Source organism: Clavelina lepadiformis, chromosome 1 (genome assembly GCF_947623445.1).
Source record: "Clavelina lepadiformis chromosome 1, kaClaLepa1.1, whole genome shotgun sequence".
In the NCBI taxonomy this organism is placed as follows: domain Eukaryota; kingdom Metazoa; phylum Chordata; class Ascidiacea; order Aplousobranchia; family Clavelinidae; genus Clavelina; species Clavelina lepadiformis.
Window position 1 is genome coordinate 25162302 of NC_135240.1, and position 20277 is coordinate 25182578.

Consider the following 20277-nt stretch of genomic DNA (forward strand, 5'->3'; position numbering starts at 1 on the left):
CCGCATCACAAACACGGTTGTGGCATGTCGGTTTTCAACATTTGTCAACATTAATGGTAGTGCCCCAATTTCTCTACAGTAATCAAGCAAAATCGATAATCCCGACTTTATTTTGTCAACTCTTTTATACTGCTCGTCAACTTTTAATCTTACTACGTGTCATAGGCTACTTGCTCAAAATCTTTTTGCGGTATAGCCTAAATGAACGGCAACTAATCTTGCGGTAAATTTTAGGAATATAGAAAATAATTCAGTGGGTAAAATACGATACCATAAAAATATACAAACTTTATTTTTGTTCATTGATGTTTCAGTCTAATCACGTAAAAATCGCAAGTTGTGAGAACCACATCACGTATAAGATCGCAAAATTAGCGGCATTTCCCATACCTTAGCAACGTTTCTGAGCTCAGGAGTCGTGTGTGGTAAAGCGCTGGATTATTATTATCAACCTGTGGTAGTGGGTTCAAATCCCAATCGGTTTGTTAAACTAACAATTTATCATCTATAAGATTTGCTTGCCAGTTATAACAGTAAACATCAGCCAAATTTGTTTCCGTCTGGTTAGCCGTTATAAACCTTGATTAAAAATGTGGAATTGAAACCTTACTGAGCAAGTACGAAAGCTTACGTCAGGAGCCGCTTAACACCAAAGATGAGCGTTATTTAAAAGTATTATAAATCATATCAAGGAGGCTAACAAGCTTAGGTTTTATTAGGTTGCATGGAGCCGGAGAGATTCGATTCAATGCGGTCCTGTTCGGTTTTGTTTCCGAGCTGCCGATGTAGGATACCCTGGTACGATTAAATGAAAATACAGTACTTGATTCCAGGGTTAATTTGTTGCAAAAGCAGAAGATAGCTTGACAGAGGTTTAAAAAAAACAACTTGCTCCTTGCAAGCAACTCAGTTACAACGACCTCAAGCTATCGAAGCCTGTACAGAAAACGTTTCGACATTGGCGAGGGATAAAAACACGACAATACGTCGATCGTCTTTTTCACGTATTTTTGGAAGTTAAAACACTTGAAAAAATTAAGACAAGTTATAATTTTCGTTAAAATGAGATTGCCGAGCACAGCACAGTATCCAATTTTGCCACGCCCCGGCAAAGAATAAAGTAGCAGTAGGCTGCTTTTTCTAATTTACTGCACCTACTGGCAGAAAAATAGGAGTCCATTTGTTTAATAAACATCGCTAAGATTTAGGGTTTGAGGTACCGACATTAACAACATAAAACCAATATTTCTGTTGTTAATTTCGAGGTCCAGCGTTTAGTCGTACATCTTAAAAATGCTCAGACCACCTTTTTATGCCCTTTACACTTACAGGATGCATTTCATCTTACACAATGCTAAATCATCGCTTTTTTGTGTAGAACTGGTTTAATTTCAAACTACTGTTACAAATTTTATCCATGCTGTAGAAAACAAAATTTGCTTCTATAACTCTTGAACAAAAAGCTGTAAAAGAAAAATGTTTTGTCTTGAGGTGAAATGTTTTGGATAAACTGAAAACTATCATGTGGATTTGTGTATGTCAAGGATAATAATAAGTTGTCACACCCAGGCAAGTAATCTGTATCATACATATAGAACCGAACTTCATAAACATCAAAAAGCAAATGAATTTTCATAGTACTGCAAACTATTAAATAAACTTAGCAAATCATAACAGACATAGCTAACACCAACAGGGCAGCAACTGGTGATAAATACAGTAGTTGAAAAACAATATCAATAAAGACATAAATAAATGTGTAAACGAAGACAAGCTGGAACTCAACATTAATACGTGCAACAATGCAAAACTAATTAATGAAAAACAGTGTGAAGAACATCCACAAAACAGCTCCATTAAAGCGATTACAAGTCCTTGACTCGTCTGCAAACTTCATCGGTAAATTTGGAGCAAGTTGCGTCTCCACCGAGGTCTTTAGTGCGCGACTTTTTATCCTTAATTGCATCAAAGCAAGCTTGCTCAATACGACCGGCATAGTTCATCATTCCAAGGTGACGAAGCATCATTATGGCAGAGAGCAGCAAAGCAGTTGGGTTCGCAAGATCCTTCCCGGCAATATCTGGAGCCGTACCGTGCACGGACTCAAAGAGGGCTGTGCCATTAGCTCCTATATTTCCACTGGGAGTAACTCCAAGTCCGCCAATCAGACCAGCACATAAGTCGCTTAAAATGTCTCCATACAGATTCGGCATGACTAAAACATCGAATTGAGTGGGATCCTGTACAATGTTCAGACAGACTGTGTCCAGGTACATTTCGTTGAATTTTATATCTCGGTTCTTCTCTGCTGTTTCTCGGCAACACTTCAAAAACAAACCATCACTCATTCTCATGATGTTGGCTTTGTGCACAACGGTGACGTTTTTCCTGGAATTCTTCCGCGCATAATCAAAAGCAAATTCAGCCACTTTTCTAGAGGCATCTTCAGTGATGAGTTTGATGCTCTGTACCACACCATCGACAATTTCGTGCTCAATGCCAGAGTATTCACCTTCCGTGTTTTCCCGAATGGTGACCAGATTGACACCATCATAAGGAGTCTGGTATCCTTCCAGAGAAACACATGGCCTCACATTTGCATACAAGTCAAATGTTTTTCTCAGAAGCAAATTCATGGATGGATGTCCAGCAGCGATTGGTGTGCCAAGCGGACCCTTCAAGCCAACCTTATTTTTATTAATTGACTCTTGAGCATCAAGTGGAATTATCCATTTACCACCAGGTCCTTTGGTTGCCATAACATTTCTTTCTTCCCAACTAATTGGTGCACCAGCGGCATCAAAAATTTTCATGACAGCGTCGGATATTTCTGGGCCGATTCCATCACCGGGAATCAACGTGCAAACTTGATCCTTTTCTGTAGGTGGCACCGTTGAAGCAGTTGTTTTTGAAGTGGAAGAGAATCCGCATCTTCCCACAAACGATGGCAAATAACGTGTCATTGACTTTCTCACTAAGGAAGCCATGGCAAAGTATGAAAAAAGTAATACAACAAATATATATCTTATCAAAAATATTTCAAAATTGCTGGATTGTAACCTGAATATAGCAACAGATAAAAATACTATTACAATAACATAAATTAGTTAAGTATGTTAGCCACCACCTTTTACTTGCAGTGGCGTAAAATATACAACTAAACTTCAAAATAATGTGGTTAGACACATATGGTTAACTTGGAAGTCACATAATAGCAAAATAAGCTTTGATGAACAGCACTCGCTAGCTACACCAGTCTGCCTGATGAAAGGTTCTGCAGAATTGCCAGATATACGTTTGACAAAGCGTGGATTTCCCAACAAAAAAGCACTGTTTATATATGCAGTAGAATTCGCCTATATCGACACTTTTTCGTTGGTCCTGGCAAAATTCCTATCTTTTATGTACATTCGAGTTTGCCTATATTGACAGTTCGCCAATATTGACACCTATTTTGATCCCCCAGAGCATCTTGTTCGTTTATGATGACAGTTGTAGCTCTTCTTTTCACTTCGAGACGTAATTATAAAACGCTCGCGGCACACTTACAAGCAGGGTTGCCATACCATCCTTATTTCTAAGATTTATACAGTACTTATTTTAAAGGTCCGTGTCTTAGAAAATAGTTTTGTCCTTTTTTCTAAGAAACGTCCTTATTTTCACTTGCGTCCTTATTTTTGTCCTATGTTTGGGCAGAGGTTTGTATTTTGGGCATTTTGACACCTTTAGTATACCATTTTGTATCAAAGAGATACAAAAATTGAAAACATGCAAATAGTATCTCGTTTTTTCATTTTTGGAACATTGATTGCCTGTTGTGCACTGTTTAAGGTAGTATTCTTCTTTTGTTTCCTGTTCGTCCTTATTTTTTAGTCCAGACCGATGGCAACCCTGCTTACAAGAGAAGAAAAGTTGCTTTAAAAAAATTTATTTTCACGTGTTAATGCGATGGATGTGCTGATCGGATGGACATGTGCTTATTTATCAGCTATTGAAGCAGTTAGAGCGCTTTTAAGTCACATATGCTTGTCTGCATGCCTTATTATAAATATTTAAACAGTTCTTTTCTAAAATTCCAAAAAGATTTGTGGCACACCTGAGAATCTGTGGCGGGTGTACCGCGGCACACAGTTTGGCAATTACTGGTTTAGGTTGTCTAGTCGTATTTGATGCATGTATTTATGATGTCACGATGACTTATTACGACTAAAGCAGTGTCCACATTAAAGCATTGTCATGTTGGATAGCTTTCTTTGGTTTGGCTATCGTCTTAGTCGGCTGATGAGTCTCTATCTTCTCACCGAGGAATTTGTCTATTCCGTTTTATATCAATATGTAAATGCAATTTAACACACACTTACTTATCGATTAGATTGCCTGCAAAGAAATGAACACCACAGCAGCAAATGGAACACCACTTTTATTTACAGCTTCCAGTCGCCCAATAATCCGCATTAGTACCATCTGCGTGCGTATTTCGTGTAAATACAACTACCATTATTTTTCACGATCTTGTATTGTTCTTTGCCGTAGTGTACGCGAAAACATACAATTAAGGGCCAGTGCTGATTAGAGTACACATTTAACCCTTACCAGGCCCTTACATTGAACTAAAACCGGAATTTAGGAACAATTTATATTGATTCTTCTATATCAACACTTTTTCTTCAGCCCCTTCAGTGTCGATATAGGATAATTCTACTGTATCATTTATCTAGACTGCAGAGTATGACAGTTTTCGCCAAGATCTCAAGTGTGCAGAAGCAAAATTACAGTGTGCAAGGAAGCACCTGGTGTGCACTGCGACTCGTGGACCAAGGCTGACCTGCGTTTGTGCAGGCAAGGAGAGACCCCACATGACAGAAATAGTGAGAAAAATTAGTGTTCCTCTCTTTTTTTTTGAGATATCGGTGTTAAACACTAATTTTGCAGTATAAATCTGAGCAAAAATTAGTGTCTCCTTTTTTTTGGAGACTGGCCTGGTGTGCAATGGGTTTAGAAAAAATATCGGGTGTGCTCTTGCCATACACTGCAGTCTGGTCGGTTATGATTATGAGCACCCATTTTTTACAATATTTATAATAAAACTTTTAGTATACAAGTGCAAAACCAGATGACATCACAATTGGAGTAGCTGGGGTCTAGCTTAGTATACAAATGCATACTGTGGTAGTGCACTTGTATGTTAGATCCATGAAATTAATGTAAAAGATGATGTCAGTAGGCTACTGGCAAATTTATTACTTAGTGTCAGCCTAGTTCATATATATTCAAATTGTAGCCTATACAATTATCCCAATGCAATGTACGGTTGAAGTTACGTATATGTACTATACCATAGCTGCATAGCATAAAGACATAGGCCTATAGGCCTGCCATATGCTATAGCATTAGCCTATACTGTTTATTTCTTACTTTTGTATCTACAGATTTAGGCCTACCATCCAGAGCATCACTAGGCTATTTATTCTCATCTTTCTGCAATTATAGCCCATGTGTGCCATCAAGGCCTTATCTCAAGCTATTCGTTCAACTAAATTTGTCCAGTAGTCCTTTGCTTGACCACCCGCTACCTTTGACATTGTAGTACAACTACAATCATAGTTGGCAAGGGCATAAGGGTATGATTGTTTCTAAGGTTAAAGGTTAAGGTCATGGTGACGGAGGGATTACGGAAGTAGAGCGCGCGACTTGCGTTAATTAGACCCGGCTTCGATACCCAACTGCACTGCTGTTGCAATGACCGTGAGCAAGGCACTAACGAAGCTTGCTCCTGTTCAGTAACTTCAGTGGCCCTGGTGCAGTGGAGGATGGTGAACAGTTTTAAGTCCAGGTAATTAATACGGTACAATAGAAAAGTAAACGCAAATAAAAAATATCGGAATTTTCACGAAGACAAGCCTAATAACTGGGATTTATTCAGTGTATCAACTTTCTCATCTTCAGTTCTCACGCTCTTGTCAATTAAAACCATAAATTTTCGGGTCCCCTTTACTTTTGCACTCCTGCATCAGGACAAAGTGTTGAGGAATTATTACGTCATTATCTTTCTATTACCTTATAACCACTTCCCCTTCAGACCGACAAGTCCGAGTGCAAAAAACAAGAGACCCTAATTTTCTTTCAATTTTAATCTACGTTGTGCTTAATTTGTTCAAAAGCAAGTTTACCAAAAATTATAAATCTCAGTATGCCTACTGAAAGAACTGGATATAGTCTACACCACTTTACTAGCAACATCATTGAGACTAAGATTAAAAGATAACATTCAGTTTCTACTTGCCATTTAGCGTCACCACACTTCCAGCTTAAAAGACAATGCAACTCACGCAGCGAAAACAAAAAAATGAATCGAATCTAGGAATTCTACAGAATTCAGATAACACGCCGCAAGAGCACTCTTTGCTTGAGTACTATAAACATCACACTAAAACCGCTTGAATTAAGATTTAAGTCACGTGATACTTTTTCATGACAATTGGCTTAATTGTCGAATTACTTGGTAATCTTTTGCTGAATCGCCTATCTTTTTCAATGGAGATGTCTTTTTTGTTAGCCTTTTCAATTTTGAGAAACAAAAAATGTTGGACTTTTTTTTTCGAAACACGCATACCCTGGTCCATTTATTGTTGTAGAGCAGGCTATATTCCCTCAGCACAGCCTAACTTTCAATGTTTTACCACTCAGGACTTCTCTGACGCTTATGACAATGCATATATCAGTCCGTAAAGTATCTAAAACTACACGTCCTAGTAAAACTATACTTCTACAAATTGACATCCAATTCTTTTGCTTTGATCTTGAGCAGGTCTTTTTTTAAAAGAAAACCTTGTTTAATGTTAAAAGTGTATCGATATAATCAATTTGTTGAAAAAATGACCAAATTGAGCCTTTTTGTCTACATTAAAACATGGCGTTACTGCAAATTACTGAAAATAATGAAGTTTTTACATAATTTTTGAAGAAACTTATTTTTCTCTATAGGCTTAGTGCTTACAAATTTATCGGTAGCTCTGTAGCTCAGCAATATTCAATATACAATTCAATAATACAATTTTCAGACAAAAAATAGCTTACATTTGGAGTGTTTTAGCTAAATCATAAAAATAAGAGAAATTTTATGATAGTGAGGGGTAGGCTAAATTTAGCTAAAAACACCAGTGTTTCCAAGTTGGAAAATTCTAAACATTTTACTTTGTATTACTGCTTTGCAGTTGCGGGCCAGTTTCTCCTCCTTCCCTAAGACGCGATTTGTAATTGTGTTCATATAACAATTAACTATTAGACCTAAGTAATCAATTGGTTTTGAGCATAAATAACAGCAAAGAGTGTAGTTATAAGAAAAAACTTTCATAAAAAATTCAAGTTCAACTTTTTCTGATATAAACAAACATAAGCTGATACGTTCTAACTGCTTACCAAATTCCATTTTAACTAGACCGCATTAATAAATAGCCGTCGCTGTTGGTGCGCTGCACTTTAATATTTACTCTTTAAGACCAGCAGATTTATCGGGGCAAACAATTGAGCCCAGTGAGTTTTCAATTCGTAGAACAGGCAAAGTGCAATTGAAAATGATTTTACGGACTTTCCTTAGTTTTGTAGATTTTACTAGAAAAAAAGAATCAGCGCAAAATGTGTCAACATCAAAGGTCAAACAGCCTTGTGAAGAGAAGCAATTTTTTAATTTATTTCAAGTTTGAAGAAACAATTTAAAATAGCTTTAGGCTATAATGCCTGGCCCAGCGTAGTGCAATGCATCATGTACATGAAACGTTTACGATATGTTTGCAGGAAGCAAAAACTTAAACAAAGTTGATTCAAAAACACATCATACAACGGCCCAGTGAGAGTCACGTATATCTGACAAACATACATCAGGAAGGGTTGTCATGCATGATATTGATGACGTAAAGCGTAGTCACGTTTTCTTCTTCAGCAACTACCCATATCAGAATATTTTGGTCAGTTCTCCGAATTTTGTCGCTTTCAGCGATTTCTGTTAGATTAGCATACAGATATTATTACATACAGACAATAGCAATTATAGCAAACAAACGGATGTGTTGTTTAATTGAACGTAAATGAAAACGATTAGCCAGCATCTGTTTCACCACCAAAATTGTACATTTTAAAGTATTATATTCCTTGAAATCCTAAGTTATTTTGAACGTTATCAAAAAGACTGAGCTAACTTAAATTCCACTTAGTGGTTGTGAACATACTTAAGTTTAACAGTAGATTCCTTTCTTTTAACCTAGACGCCTAACTTTCTGTCTTGTAACCAGCAAAATGCTGCTAAAATAATTGCTTTGAAAGAAATAGGAAATAAATTTGTAAAGTTAACGGCCATGTTTAATTGGGGGATAGGCTACTTATGTCGCCAATCGCCATATATAGACCTATGTTTATTACGTAAGCAACCTGTCATGTGTTCCTAAAGCAATTTCCGGCTTTGCGATACTTCGCAAGTTTGTAGAAAAGGCACATTAAAACTTAACCAAGATAACTGGAAGTGTTATTTTGAAAACACTTGCTAGCAAAGTGTCGAGAATAAACAAGATTAGTTTTGCCTAGAAGTTTTAGGTACAGTAATGTTTTTTCATATAACATGATGACAAAATTATATGTAGCACTGTTAGCATGCATTTCGATAAGCATCGCCTTGATCACGGCGGCTGTAGCTTCTTCTCACTGGATTCAAGTAAGAGTAAACTCGAATCGTTGCCTACTTACAAATTATGATCAGTCTTTTTTAGTATTTGAGAAATGCAAATGTTAGTATTTGAGAATATTGCAATCAAAATATGTTGTGGTATATTACAGCCTACAATGCAGCGATGCATGTCATTACATTGCTTTTCTATTTTTATTTCCATGTTGTGTTTGATGGTATAAGTGGTCACAATGAAGGTGAACGCCAAAATATTTAGCACATCGTTGTTTTTACAGATTTGCATAAACTTAAAAGAATCTCTTGAGTCTTTGACCGTTTCTGATGGTGTGACCGCAGATCTACAATTCCTAAGCTACTTTGACGGCATAAAGGGGTGCATAAATTTTGGGTTATTTGGAATACAAATCGAGACTGCTTCTAAAATAAACACAAAAACAGTCACTACACCCCTTCCAAGTGAGTAAACTGGGCTACAACGAAAACAAACAGCGCTATTCATTTCTACCGAAAAGCCTTGTTTTGCGGTGTCACTTTTTAAAGACATTTGTCTAAAGCTTTTTTTGGTTTAGAAAACGAAAGTGATTTTGTTGAGGTCACAGCTGCATTATTCCTCTTAAGCTTGGTACTTCTAATTGTTGGGTTTGGATTTACGTTTCGTCTCATCAAGGACTTGGCAAATGATCCAGATGAACCAATCTACGATTCCAGCAAGCTTGGCTTGATAGCAATATTCGTTGCAGGTGTTTAGGGATCTGGTGTGTTGGTAACCTTTTTGCGGCAACATAAAAATTAACTGTAGTACTTTTGTTGTATATCGCAGGTCTGTTGCTCACAGGAGGGATGATCGTTTTTACAGTCCAACAAAGCGATGTGGTTTATGAACCGTACGTGTTCAACGCTCGCTACGAACCAGCTGTTGCAAAGCTTTTTTCTTCCCTTTTCAGCCTTGCACCTAAGTCACAGAACAAAGGCTACATGCCACCAGTAGATGGCGCCAACCACGCAAGACCGAAAGGTCAATCGGCTTTAGAAGTTGGCCCTGCAGTTGTAGATCAATCAATTAGTGATAACTTCAGAAACAGTTCTTTTTCCAGCTCAGTAATCTATGGCTCTTACTTTAACTTGGTTAAGCTTCTAAAACCAGTGTTCGATTGGTCATATTACCTGGGCTGGGTGGTTGTCATTTGTGCTATTGTATCTGCTTGCTTTAGTTTTGCTGTTTTTCTGAAAACTAAGAAAGTTATTAATGTCTCTAAAACATCATCTAACACAGAAAGTCAAAAATCGTCTGTAATATAATACTTGTCATGATTTTGTTCAGAATAAAAGTGCTTGCTATACATATAACCTACATCCATAGTTTGAGTGTTCGTGTCGCACAAAGTACGTTAAATTAAGTCAGCGATATGGTTATGAGACAGTTAATGAGAGACATGTTGTCAACTAGATTAAGATTGGGACAAAATTTATAAATTACATGGCGATTTACTTTTTTCTTATGTGTCAAATTGTTGTTATACGACGACAGCTTCGGGCATTGCAGAAATGTCAGGTTTAAGAACGAATTTTGAACTTTGAAAAAACTTTTATACTGCACAAACCGGATTGGTATATATCCAGCCGTTGTGGGTATAAGCTCATTTGTCTGTATTTGTTGTTATGTGTTTTTATCTCTTTTTGCTTTTAAGCTTTCAACATTTTACTCTTCACTTCAGACACGTTGGTTCTATGACTACGGCACACTGGTTGCGTTTTCACGCCACTTCGTTCTTGGTCATCATATGCGCTGCAAATACAACTTATGAAGCCACTCCAATCTTGCGGCAATTATTACCTCCGTGTTTTGCTTCCCACGAAATTTTTCACTGTGTGTTGCAGAAGCTTGTACATTCTCGCGTTCCTACAGTTGGTAGGGAAAGGCTTTCGACTGGTGAAGTCGTTTGTTCAGAATATTTTAGTTGACTCTTTCATTCCTGAGTATGGTATGCGTGAGCCGTCCTGAGTCTGGTGCGATCTTCGGTTTCGTTTGGATTTTATTTTGTGTTTTAATTGCGAAAACAAGACTTGAAATCTGTTTTTCTTTTTATATTGATGTTGATACAACTTTGTGGACATAGTTATTGATATGGAATAGTTGGGGATGGGCTGGCAAAGAAATAGAATTTCTCTACTCAGCCGGATTTAGGTGTTTCTCGAAGTTTAGTGCATCCGGCAGGTCAAAACAAATTTCTGAAAAGAAGCGAATCGGCTCATTCATATTTGTACAAAACACGGTAATTGTATACTGTCTGTTACTGCATATAACTGCAACATCCTAAGCAGTTTAACTACGTTAATTCAAGCAGTAATATGTCGCTGTTTGATTAATTTTGTTGGCCATCCTTCAGAATGTCAATGGTTAGAAAACAGTTAGGACAAATCAGAGCAACTAAGTCTTACAAATTACGAATAAGATTAAGCCTAAATCCTAAATTAGGCAGATATCAACGAATGTTATAGGCAAAGCCTTCGCATCAGAATGTACAACACTTTGTAAAAATTAGGCCTACTGGTACTGGTTGTGCGGTAGGCCTAGCCCTATATGATAGGTACAAGGCCGTTTTATTACAACACCACTCTACTTGTGCTGTAGATTTAGGCGAAGAAAAAAATAAGTACTGCTGGATTAAAAATTACGCAAGCTCTTGCCGGATATTTTGAATTAGATGCCAGCTGGCCCATTCCTAATTAAGGTGGTTTCTAAAAGAGGGAGTATATAAGAAAGGGGTACACATGAGCAAAGTTAACTGGCGAGAAATTCTTTAAGTATAAAAAGATTGTGTAAAAACTGTGTAAGCTACATAAAGTATTTCGTCAAAAACGGAAAGCTAAACTTTTCGCAAAACTTGTTTATAGTTATAATTGGTTTAAACAAATAGCACCACTTACAACAGGGACTATTTTTCTTTCAGCATAAAAATATTATAATTTAAGGTTGTTTTGGTAAAAATATGACCTAAGAATATTAAACATTTCACTACTGACCACGCGGTGTTAAATTCAAGAATCAACCATTCATGATGTCCAGAGTGCTTCAAGTAGCCACCATCGTCAGCGTTTTTGTGGCAATTACCCTAACAATTTCAGCACTTGCTACTTCGTCATGGATGAAGGTGTATGTGCATGTATATTTTAATAAATTGCTGAAACATTTATGCTTACATGCTTCAGCAATGCGTTGGAAAAAGAATGAAGACCAATAGTTATTCTTTTTCCCTGCAGGTGTGCATGAAATTTTCAAAAATCTATGAAACGATCGATTTCTTGTTGCGTAGTGGCAAAATGAGTTCTAGCGTGCAAGGCGGCTTATCCACAGTATCCACTGCCAGCACTTTACTGCAAGAAAAACATCTGTACTTCCAGATTGGATTGTTTTCGTGGGGCATTGATATGCCGTCTCTGATGTCATACAGTTTTCCAGTCGACAGTAAGTACACCAAGCATTGTAATCGTAAGAACGTTATTTTTAATATTTTTGGCTACATAGGACGGATTGTAATATAGCTTATAATAACGGGCATTATAAAATGTATCACTATATTCATTGCATACAGTATATATTCAACAGTTGGCTCTACCGGAAAATTTATAAAAACCACTGCTGGATTTCTGATAGCTGGGGTGATATGTCTCGTTGTTGGGAAGATCGTTGTTGTACGAAGCGTGCTTATTGAATCCAAGATTATGCATAGTAAATCATCTTCACGTAAAAATCACAAAATTAGCCATGTTGTTATTACGATCGGTGGTAAGTAATTTAAGGCATGCAGTAACTAACAAATCAGTTTTTATTATTGAATGGGTGTGCAGTTACTTGCAATGACACCCACCACATACATTCACATAAAGTGCCGCATATTGCACAAATAACAAACCTGCACTCTGGTCCTTTATTCTTTTCATGGGTTTTATGTTTTCTTTTGCAGCAACGTTTCTCTTAATTGGTATGCTAACTTATACAATTGCTCAAGCTAAAACGGTGCACAACCCCTTACGTTTCTTTTCCGAGATTGGAGCAGCGTCACAACAAATATATTCTCGCCTGCTTTCTAAATCATCTGCCCCATATTACGCCAATCTTGGTGAATACGGGATCCATGGAAGGAAGAAACACCATGCCCTTTATCCACTGGAGCCTGGATCTCTGGGATTAAGCTCCGACAGCCTGCAAGATTTGGAATCGCAAGTGAAAAATATTCTTCAGAATGTTAATCCGGTCTTCGGCTACTCTTTTTATCTTGCCTGGGTTGCTGTGGTGATGGCGTTGATCGCGGTAATTCTGGCAAGACGCGCACCCTCTACTGTAAAAGAAAAAAATTACGCAGAACAGCATGTTCCCCTGGTCGAAGTGAGGTAGAAACTGCTGGATAGTATAAATCCAAACAAAAACGAAGAAAAAAGTGATCCTGCTGGAATAAAGTGGGCACGTAAATTTTGCCTCCATAGCTTGTAATTACTGCTTGTACTAAAATTGTAGGTGTTCGAAATTGCAAAAAGTAAAAGTTGTAATAATAAAATCCACTCTGCTTAAGATATTTAGCTGGTGCAGTAGTAGAAATTAATTGTTAGAAAGCTTTTTCCAATAAAAAACGTTGCGTCAAATAAAACGCAGCAAGGCTTTGAGCATTACCAGCAGTGTACGATAGTATGAGTAGCTACATGTCATGGTTTGTATATGTTTAAGTAAGTTATAAGTTTTGGTTTTTACCACAAATAAAAGCACGGCGGGCTGGTTCTCCTTATTGCAGATGTTTAAAAATTTATGTAACCTTAGCTTTACTTCAAAAACACGAAAATAACATTTGTAGGTACTTCACACATAAAATTTCTTGAAATATTTGTCATTATAGATTTTACATGACATTAGATTTATAGACCACAGTGTAGTGGTGTTATCAAGGAACATAACGTCATATGACACAATCAAAGACTCATTCCAAAACATGTTAACATGACTCAATCAAACCAATAACAGAAACACTTTCTCAAAATATCTTGCTCGTTATAGTCGTGTTTTGAGGCAGATATTATTCAGCTGCCTAGGCTGAATGTCGGGGCACGAGTTAACCACGTCGTCGTGCTGTCATCTGAAGCTCGCAGGCCATTCACATACATTCGGTGAGGACGTGGTATGTAGAACAATCGGATATAATATGATCTGTGCTTTGCTCCTCCGCCTCCCCCCACCCCCCATTTCTACAGAATACAGCGAAAATGCCCGGCGCTATACGGCAAAACAGTATAGAGCCGTGCCCAAATTTAGAATTGCGATTTTGCATGTATTCGTTTGGTTAGTCTCCAACTTATGTGAAGTTGTTTTTCACTCTACAACGGCGTGATAACGAAACGCACCATGTTTGTGGTCTATTTCCAAGCGACAAAACCCAAAGCACCGCCTGATGACCAAGTGGTTAGAAAGCCCGCTATCGGTAAGATATTGGCAAAGAGGTCAGAGGAAAGTAAACAACGCGCTGTGTGTCACCGGAGTGCTGGCCTCTGCGTTGACACACATTTCCAGACTCATAGGTACATACAATCCCACATATAATAAAAACGCAAAAAACAATGTTGATTCAAAAATACGTGATATTACTACGGCCCAGTTTCAGTCTAACGTTATTTTATCTATACTAATTATAGCTTTAGAAAATTTGCTATGTATAAAAATTTTGTCGTAAGTGTATAAGTTCATATCACGTTTCTATTACATTATAATATAGATATTACATTATAGATAAAGTAATGCTGGTCAGTTCACTGACGTCCGTGTAGCTTTCAGTTTTTTGGAGGGTTGACATCGGGCAGATAAAATTATATAAGCTTACATACGACATAGACAGTAACATTTTCAGCAAACAGAAACATTTGTTGTTAACTTCATGATACTTTGCTGTATAATGCTATTTACTGTATAAACATTATCTGTAGCTACGCTTATTGGAAATGCTACACTTCTTGAAATAGATAGTTTTTACTTCTGGGGAGGGAGTCTGAAAAATTCCAGAACAGATTTAACCAAGTCGGTAAACTTGAAACAAGAAAATACAATATCAGAGAAAATTCATTTTCTAGAAAGTGTTAAGTCAAATCAAAAAAGATTTCGAGACAATAGAAGGTGTGCTTAGAAACTGGAAAAAGTTAAAGAAAAGGCTCGTAACAAAAGTACGATACAAAATATAGAGTTTAGCAAAAACTTTAATGAGAAACATGTTGATATCGGATATAAAAATTAGTCTAAATTTATACTATTCATGTTTCAGTCTACTTGTTTTTATGCAAAACCTTGTTTAAAGAAAACGGTTTTTGCTTGATCATGGTAAAGATGTCAAACTGTTAATTCTAATTTTACATTTTTTAATTTTAAGTTGAGTAAAGTGTAAAATATGATGCAGAGTAGAATTCAAAGTTTGGTGAATTTCAATTCTTATCGTTAAATTATAGAATTTAAATGCTTTTAACCCTATTTCGCCTAAGCTGTGGTCGATTCCATGCTCACAACAAATAAAAATGGAAGCTACAATGGCATTATCTATCGTAGAAACGTAAAATGTTTTTTAAAAAATTAAAATTTTTTATCTAATGTCTTTTCCACATTTACTTTATAACGGTTTCTGGAGTAATACTCGAGCTAGTTCCGTTCCGTATCACGCCAAGTTTCGATGTCTCTTGATAATTAGTCATCTACCGTACACGGAAGTGAGTCAATGGCTGCTACAGACAGAAAAGAGAAAATTCCATCATTGACATTTGGACCTATAAGGTCTGCTCCTTAGCTTATCAACTGCTGTCGTCAAACCGAGTTGGCACCATATTTTAAGCGTTATATTGACGACTGTGTAATTTGTAGAAATAAATGTTTTTCGCTTTACAGTAAATATACGTTTCAAAACATTAATGTTATGTTGCAAATGAAAAACCAAAATATCTTGCTGTTTCTGCAATTTTTAAGAGTTCGATCACTTGTTAACGTGTCATTAAAAGCAGGGCTGGTGAAATGTGCCAGTCAAGCAAAGTTTATTGGAAAAAATTAATTTTAGTGCGGATAGTTTATATCATGTCTGCATAGGATTCGATCACAACGTTCGTTTTAATATTATGCTTTTTTATAATTTTGTTGAGCAAATTGTGACACTTAATAATTCGTTTAAGACAAAACATATCATTCATAAGTAACTGTCATTTTTGGTAAACATTTGAGCAAGTAATATTAGATATCTCAGCGCAAAGTTGAGCAAACTCGAAAGATGTCAAAAGCTCTTCAACTTGCCGCCGTCGCCTGCGCCTTTGTGGCAATTGCACTGACAATTTCAGCACTGACCACTACGTCATGGATGAAGGTATGTACTTATGCATGGTCGGTTACGTAAAAGCTTACGCGATCAAGGAATGCGATGAAAATAAAATAAATTATTATTCAACTCATGCCTCGGACGTTAAGTCTTTTCATGATGCCGCGTGTTGGAGCTTCATGGTTTTTCAGACGTTATAAACGTGGGTGCTGGCTTTGTTTACTTCCACAGAATGTTTTCAACAATTGCCCTTTAGGCTCTTAACATGTATACCTTAGTCGAATTCAATAAACCTTTACTCCTTTTGTAAATTTAAGCAAAGTTTCTATACAATTTGTGAAAGTTTTTGGAACACCGAATAAAAGGTATAAACTAGGTAATTGAAAAACGATAAGAAAGTAATTGAATTTTTTCAGCAAAGAGGCTTTTTTATAACATATTGCGCACACATTACACAAATATTGCGTGTTTTGTGATCTTACAGCCCCAGCCTATTATGAAGCCGGAACATGTTGTGCTATGAAATAAAATAAAAACACATTGCTATCAACAATCTAGTTAAAAAGATGATGAAAGTATCACGACAACGTATACCGCGAATACAAAAAACTTGTTCTTGGCCAATGTTGAGCAGTGGGATCATGGGAGTTTTCATTTTGGGTCGGTTTTCAGAATAAATTGTTAAGAGTTTTCTTGAGATCACGTACATGTTAAAACATACAACGAAATAACACAATCTAAGACATACACTGGGTATCGCATAACATCGAACGGGGATGGTGATTCGGAATGAGCACAATGACTGAGCGTGCAATCGAAAAACTAAACTAACTCTCATCTACTGCAATACACTATTGTAATCTTCAGTTAGCTTGATGTTTCAATAATACTTTTTATCGGCAGGCCTGCATGGGATTTTCAGAAATCTTTGAAAAGATGGATTCCTCCTTGGACAGCGGCAAAATGAGTTCAAGTATGCAACGAAGTATATCCAGGGCGAAACCATTACTTCAAGGAAGAAGCTTGTGCTACAAATTGGGATTGTTTAAGCTGAGTGTTGATGTACCGTCTTTTATGTCCTACGATTTCCTCATTGACAGTAAGTAACAACTTAAGTAAGATCAAGAAATAAACACACGAACCCACAATATCAACAATAAACACATTTCATAGGTATGAACATCAATATTACAAGTTACACAGTAACATTTTACTTGCAAGATTATATATTTTTTTAAATTGGACAGAATTAAATGCTTTTCATCACTTGCGTCATACACTATATCGTTCAGTTATTTGCATTTTTTCTAGCAGCTGGTTCGTTTGACGTTTTCATAATCGCCATGGCTGGATTTTTGATCATCGGTTTGATATTTCTGTTTATTGGAATGATCTCTGTTGCAATAAACGCGTTCAGTCAATCCAAAAACATGTATACTAAATCTTCCCCACGTAAATACCCTAAAACTGGAGGTGTTTTCATTGCAGTCGGTGGTAAGTCATTGAACGTACGCCAGGCCTAACAAACCTGTTGATATTATGCCACATATTGTCCAAAAAATATAGTTGCGGCCTTGCTTCTTTATGGTTTTCATGGATTTTGTTTTATGTTTTGCAGCGGCATTTCTCTTAATTGGTATGACAATTTACACAATTCCTCTCATCCAAACAGTGTACAACCCAGACGGTTTCTTCTCCGAATTTGGCGCGGCATCAAAACAAATATATTCTAGCCTGCTTTCTAGACCATCTCCAACATCTAACGTCGACTTTAGTTCATATGATATCCAAGATAAAAAGAAACGCGATGTTCTCTCTCTACAAGAACCTGAACCTCTTGGATCAAGTTCCAGCATCATGCAAGATTTGGAATCAATTATGGAAGACCCAGAATTTCTTGAACCAACTTCCAACAACATGCCAGATTTGGAATCAAGCTGGGAAGGATTTGATTCTCTTGGATCAAGTTCTAGCAGCAAACCAGGTTTGGAATCAATAATGGAAGGCTCAGAGTCTATTGGATCAAGTTCTAGCAGCATACCAGATTTGGAATCAATTATGGAAGAGCCAGAAACTCTTGGACCAAATTCCAGCAGCATACCAGATTTGGAATCAATTATGGAAGAGCCAGAAACTCTTGGACCAAATTCCAGCAGCATACCAGATTTGGAATCAATTATGGAAGAGCCAGAAACTCTTGGACCAAATTCCAGCAGCATACCAGATTTGGAATCAATTATGGAAGACCCAGAATCTCTTGAATCAACTTCCAAGAGCATGCCAGATTTTGAATCAATTATGGAAAACCCAGAATCTCCTGAACCAACTTCCAACAACATGCCAGATTTGGAATCTTTTATGGAAGACTCAGAGTCGACTGGATCAAGTTCTAGCAGCATATCAGATTTGGAATCTATTATAGAAGACCCAGAAACTCTTGGAACAAATTCTAGCAGCATACCAGATTTGGAATCAATTATGGAAGACCCAGAAACTCTTGGAGCAAAATCTAGCAGCATACCAGGTTTGGAATCAATAATGGAAGACCTAGAATCTCTTCAACCAACTTCCAACAACATGCCAGATTTGGAATCAAGCTGGGAAGGACTTGATTCTCTTGGATCAAGTTCCAGCAGCATACCAGATTTGGAATCAATTATGGAAGACCCAGAAAATCTTGAATCAAGTTCTAGCAGCATGCCAGATTTGGAATTAATTATGGAAGAACATGAACCTCTTGGATCAAGTTCCAGCCCCTTGCCAGATTTAGAATCAAATTGGGAGGAACCTAAATCTGTTGGATCAAGTTTGAGCCTCATGGCAGATTTGGAAATAAACTGGGAAGAAAATGAATCTCTTGGATCAAGTTACAGCAGCATGACAGATTTAGAATCGAATTATGAAACACATGATGAGTCTCTTAAGTCAAGTTACAGTAGCATGCAAGATTTGGAATCAAATATTAAAGAAATGCTTCAAGGTGTCGATCCCGTGTTTGGCTACTCATTTTACCTTGCCTGGGTTGCTGTGGTGATGGCGTTTATTGCTGTTATTTCTGCGTTTGCTTCCCCAGCAACGAAAAAGAAAGATGTTGACATAGGGCATGGTCTATTGGTCTGAAGCTAAAAAGAGAAGGTCAGCTTTCGTTTGTAAACAAACAACAAACTACAGGAAACTTAGTTTCTGGGACACAAATAAACAGACACACAAATTTGCCCTTCATTGCTTGTAAATATTTTCGTTTTAAAAAATGTGAAGACACACGATTTGAAAATGTTGTTAGAAACCATAAAAATTAAAATTATATGTCGTAAAATCATTTTACTCGAAAAGACTTTCAATTTCGTAAATGTTGATTTGTTGATAGTTTTGGGTTTCTTTTGCCATGACTTACTTAGAACGACAATTGTAAAAATTTTTATGACTTTAGGAGGATACAAAGTTGAAGTCAAAAATTTTGCATTCTAAGCTATATATACTGTAGGTTATGTTAAAAAAATAAAAAACCCAGTTGATGACTATGCTGTTAAAAACCGTTGCACCTTTAAATTAGAACTAAATAAAATGAACTCTTTTAGCAATCTATCCTACTTGTCATCGCATCATCCAATAGCTATGATGCGTTCAAAGAATAACTTACTAAAAAGAAAAATCAAGTATCACCCTGCTCGGCAGTTGTTGGCTATAAGCAGGTAGTCACTGGAGAACTCAAATCGTATTGCGTCTGAACTATTCAGCATGCCATAATGTAGTTAAACTAGCCATACTATACATCATATTGTTCCTCATGTAACTAACGTCCCTAATAGCATAGTTATTAAATACCAAAATGAAGCTAATGTAAATTGTTTACCTAATGTAGCTACTATGTACCACGTGTAGCTAACGAGTTTAATGATGCTATCACAGTTTGCGTAACCCATTAATTGTAATGAGATATATTACGTAACAAAATGACAAAAACAATAATGCTAACTAGCGCATAAAGCAATATACATGTGATGTAAAGATAAATGAAACAATAGCAACCAATTTACAAATTGTTATTGCTTCTTTTGGTCAGACGGCTGCGTAATGCGTACGTTTCAAACACTGGTATAATTCCAACTACATAGGTATGCTGTACACATATCAGCATAAGTGTATTTTAATATTTATGATGCTTTCGTTTGAGTGAAAACTATAGACCAGAGCGAGCCTTTAATTGCCTTTGCTGTACATTATCGTAAATTTCAAGCTTTAATGATCGGTGTACCGACACTTAATCACGCG

The 20277-nt window shown here is 36.8% G+C and overlaps 4 protein-coding genes across 5 annotated transcripts; 3 read left to right on the top strand and 1 right to left on the bottom strand.

Moving 5' to 3' along the window:
- Positions 1 to 991: 991 nt before the first annotated feature.
- On the bottom strand, positions 992 to 3079 carry LOC143444190 (isocitrate dehydrogenase [NAD] subunit alpha, mitochondrial-like). The gene has a single exon (XM_076943337.1). It carries the CDS (start codon positions 2985 to 2987, stop codon positions 1866 to 1868), a length of 1122 nt encoding a protein of 373 aa, XP_076799452.1. The 5' UTR covers positions 2988 to 3079; the 3' UTR covers positions 992 to 1865.
- Positions 3080 to 8453: 5374 nt separating this feature from the next.
- LOC143456699 (uncharacterized) lies at positions 8454 to 10034 on the top strand. The gene is made up of 4 exons (XM_076955189.1): positions 8454 to 8704; positions 8953 to 9133; positions 9247 to 9417; positions 9498 to 10034. Exons 1-4 carry the CDS (start codon positions 8612 to 8614, stop codon positions 9974 to 9976), a joined length of 924 nt encoding a protein of 307 aa, XP_076811304.1. The 5' UTR covers positions 8454 to 8611; the 3' UTR covers positions 9977 to 10034.
- A 1598-nt stretch (positions 10035 to 11632) lies between these two features.
- LOC143461397 (uncharacterized) lies at positions 11633 to 13255 on the top strand. Its single transcript, XM_076959244.1, has 4 exons — positions 11633 to 11829; positions 11939 to 12143; positions 12285 to 12464; positions 12643 to 13255. Exons 1-4 carry the CDS (start codon positions 11734 to 11736, stop codon positions 13071 to 13073), a joined length of 912 nt encoding a protein of 303 aa, XP_076815359.1. The 5' UTR covers positions 11633 to 11733; the 3' UTR covers positions 13074 to 13255.
- A 1230-nt stretch (positions 13256 to 14485) lies between these two features.
- LOC143470016 (uncharacterized) lies at positions 14486 to 19586 on the top strand. Of its 2 annotated transcripts, none has more exons than XM_076967855.1 (4): positions 14486 to 16053; positions 16909 to 17104; positions 17317 to 17499; positions 17624 to 19586. In XM_076967855.1, exons 1-4 carry the CDS (start codon positions 15961 to 15963, stop codon positions 19123 to 19125), a joined length of 1974 nt encoding a protein of 657 aa, XP_076823970.1. In that variant the 5' UTR covers positions 14486 to 15960; the 3' UTR covers positions 19126 to 19586. The 2 variants fall into 2 exon arrangements, with proteins under 2 accessions (XP_076823970.1, XP_076823979.1); XM_076967864.1 differs by having other exon boundaries at positions 17320 to 17499.
- The last annotated feature ends 691 nt before the right edge of the window (positions 19587 to 20277 follow it).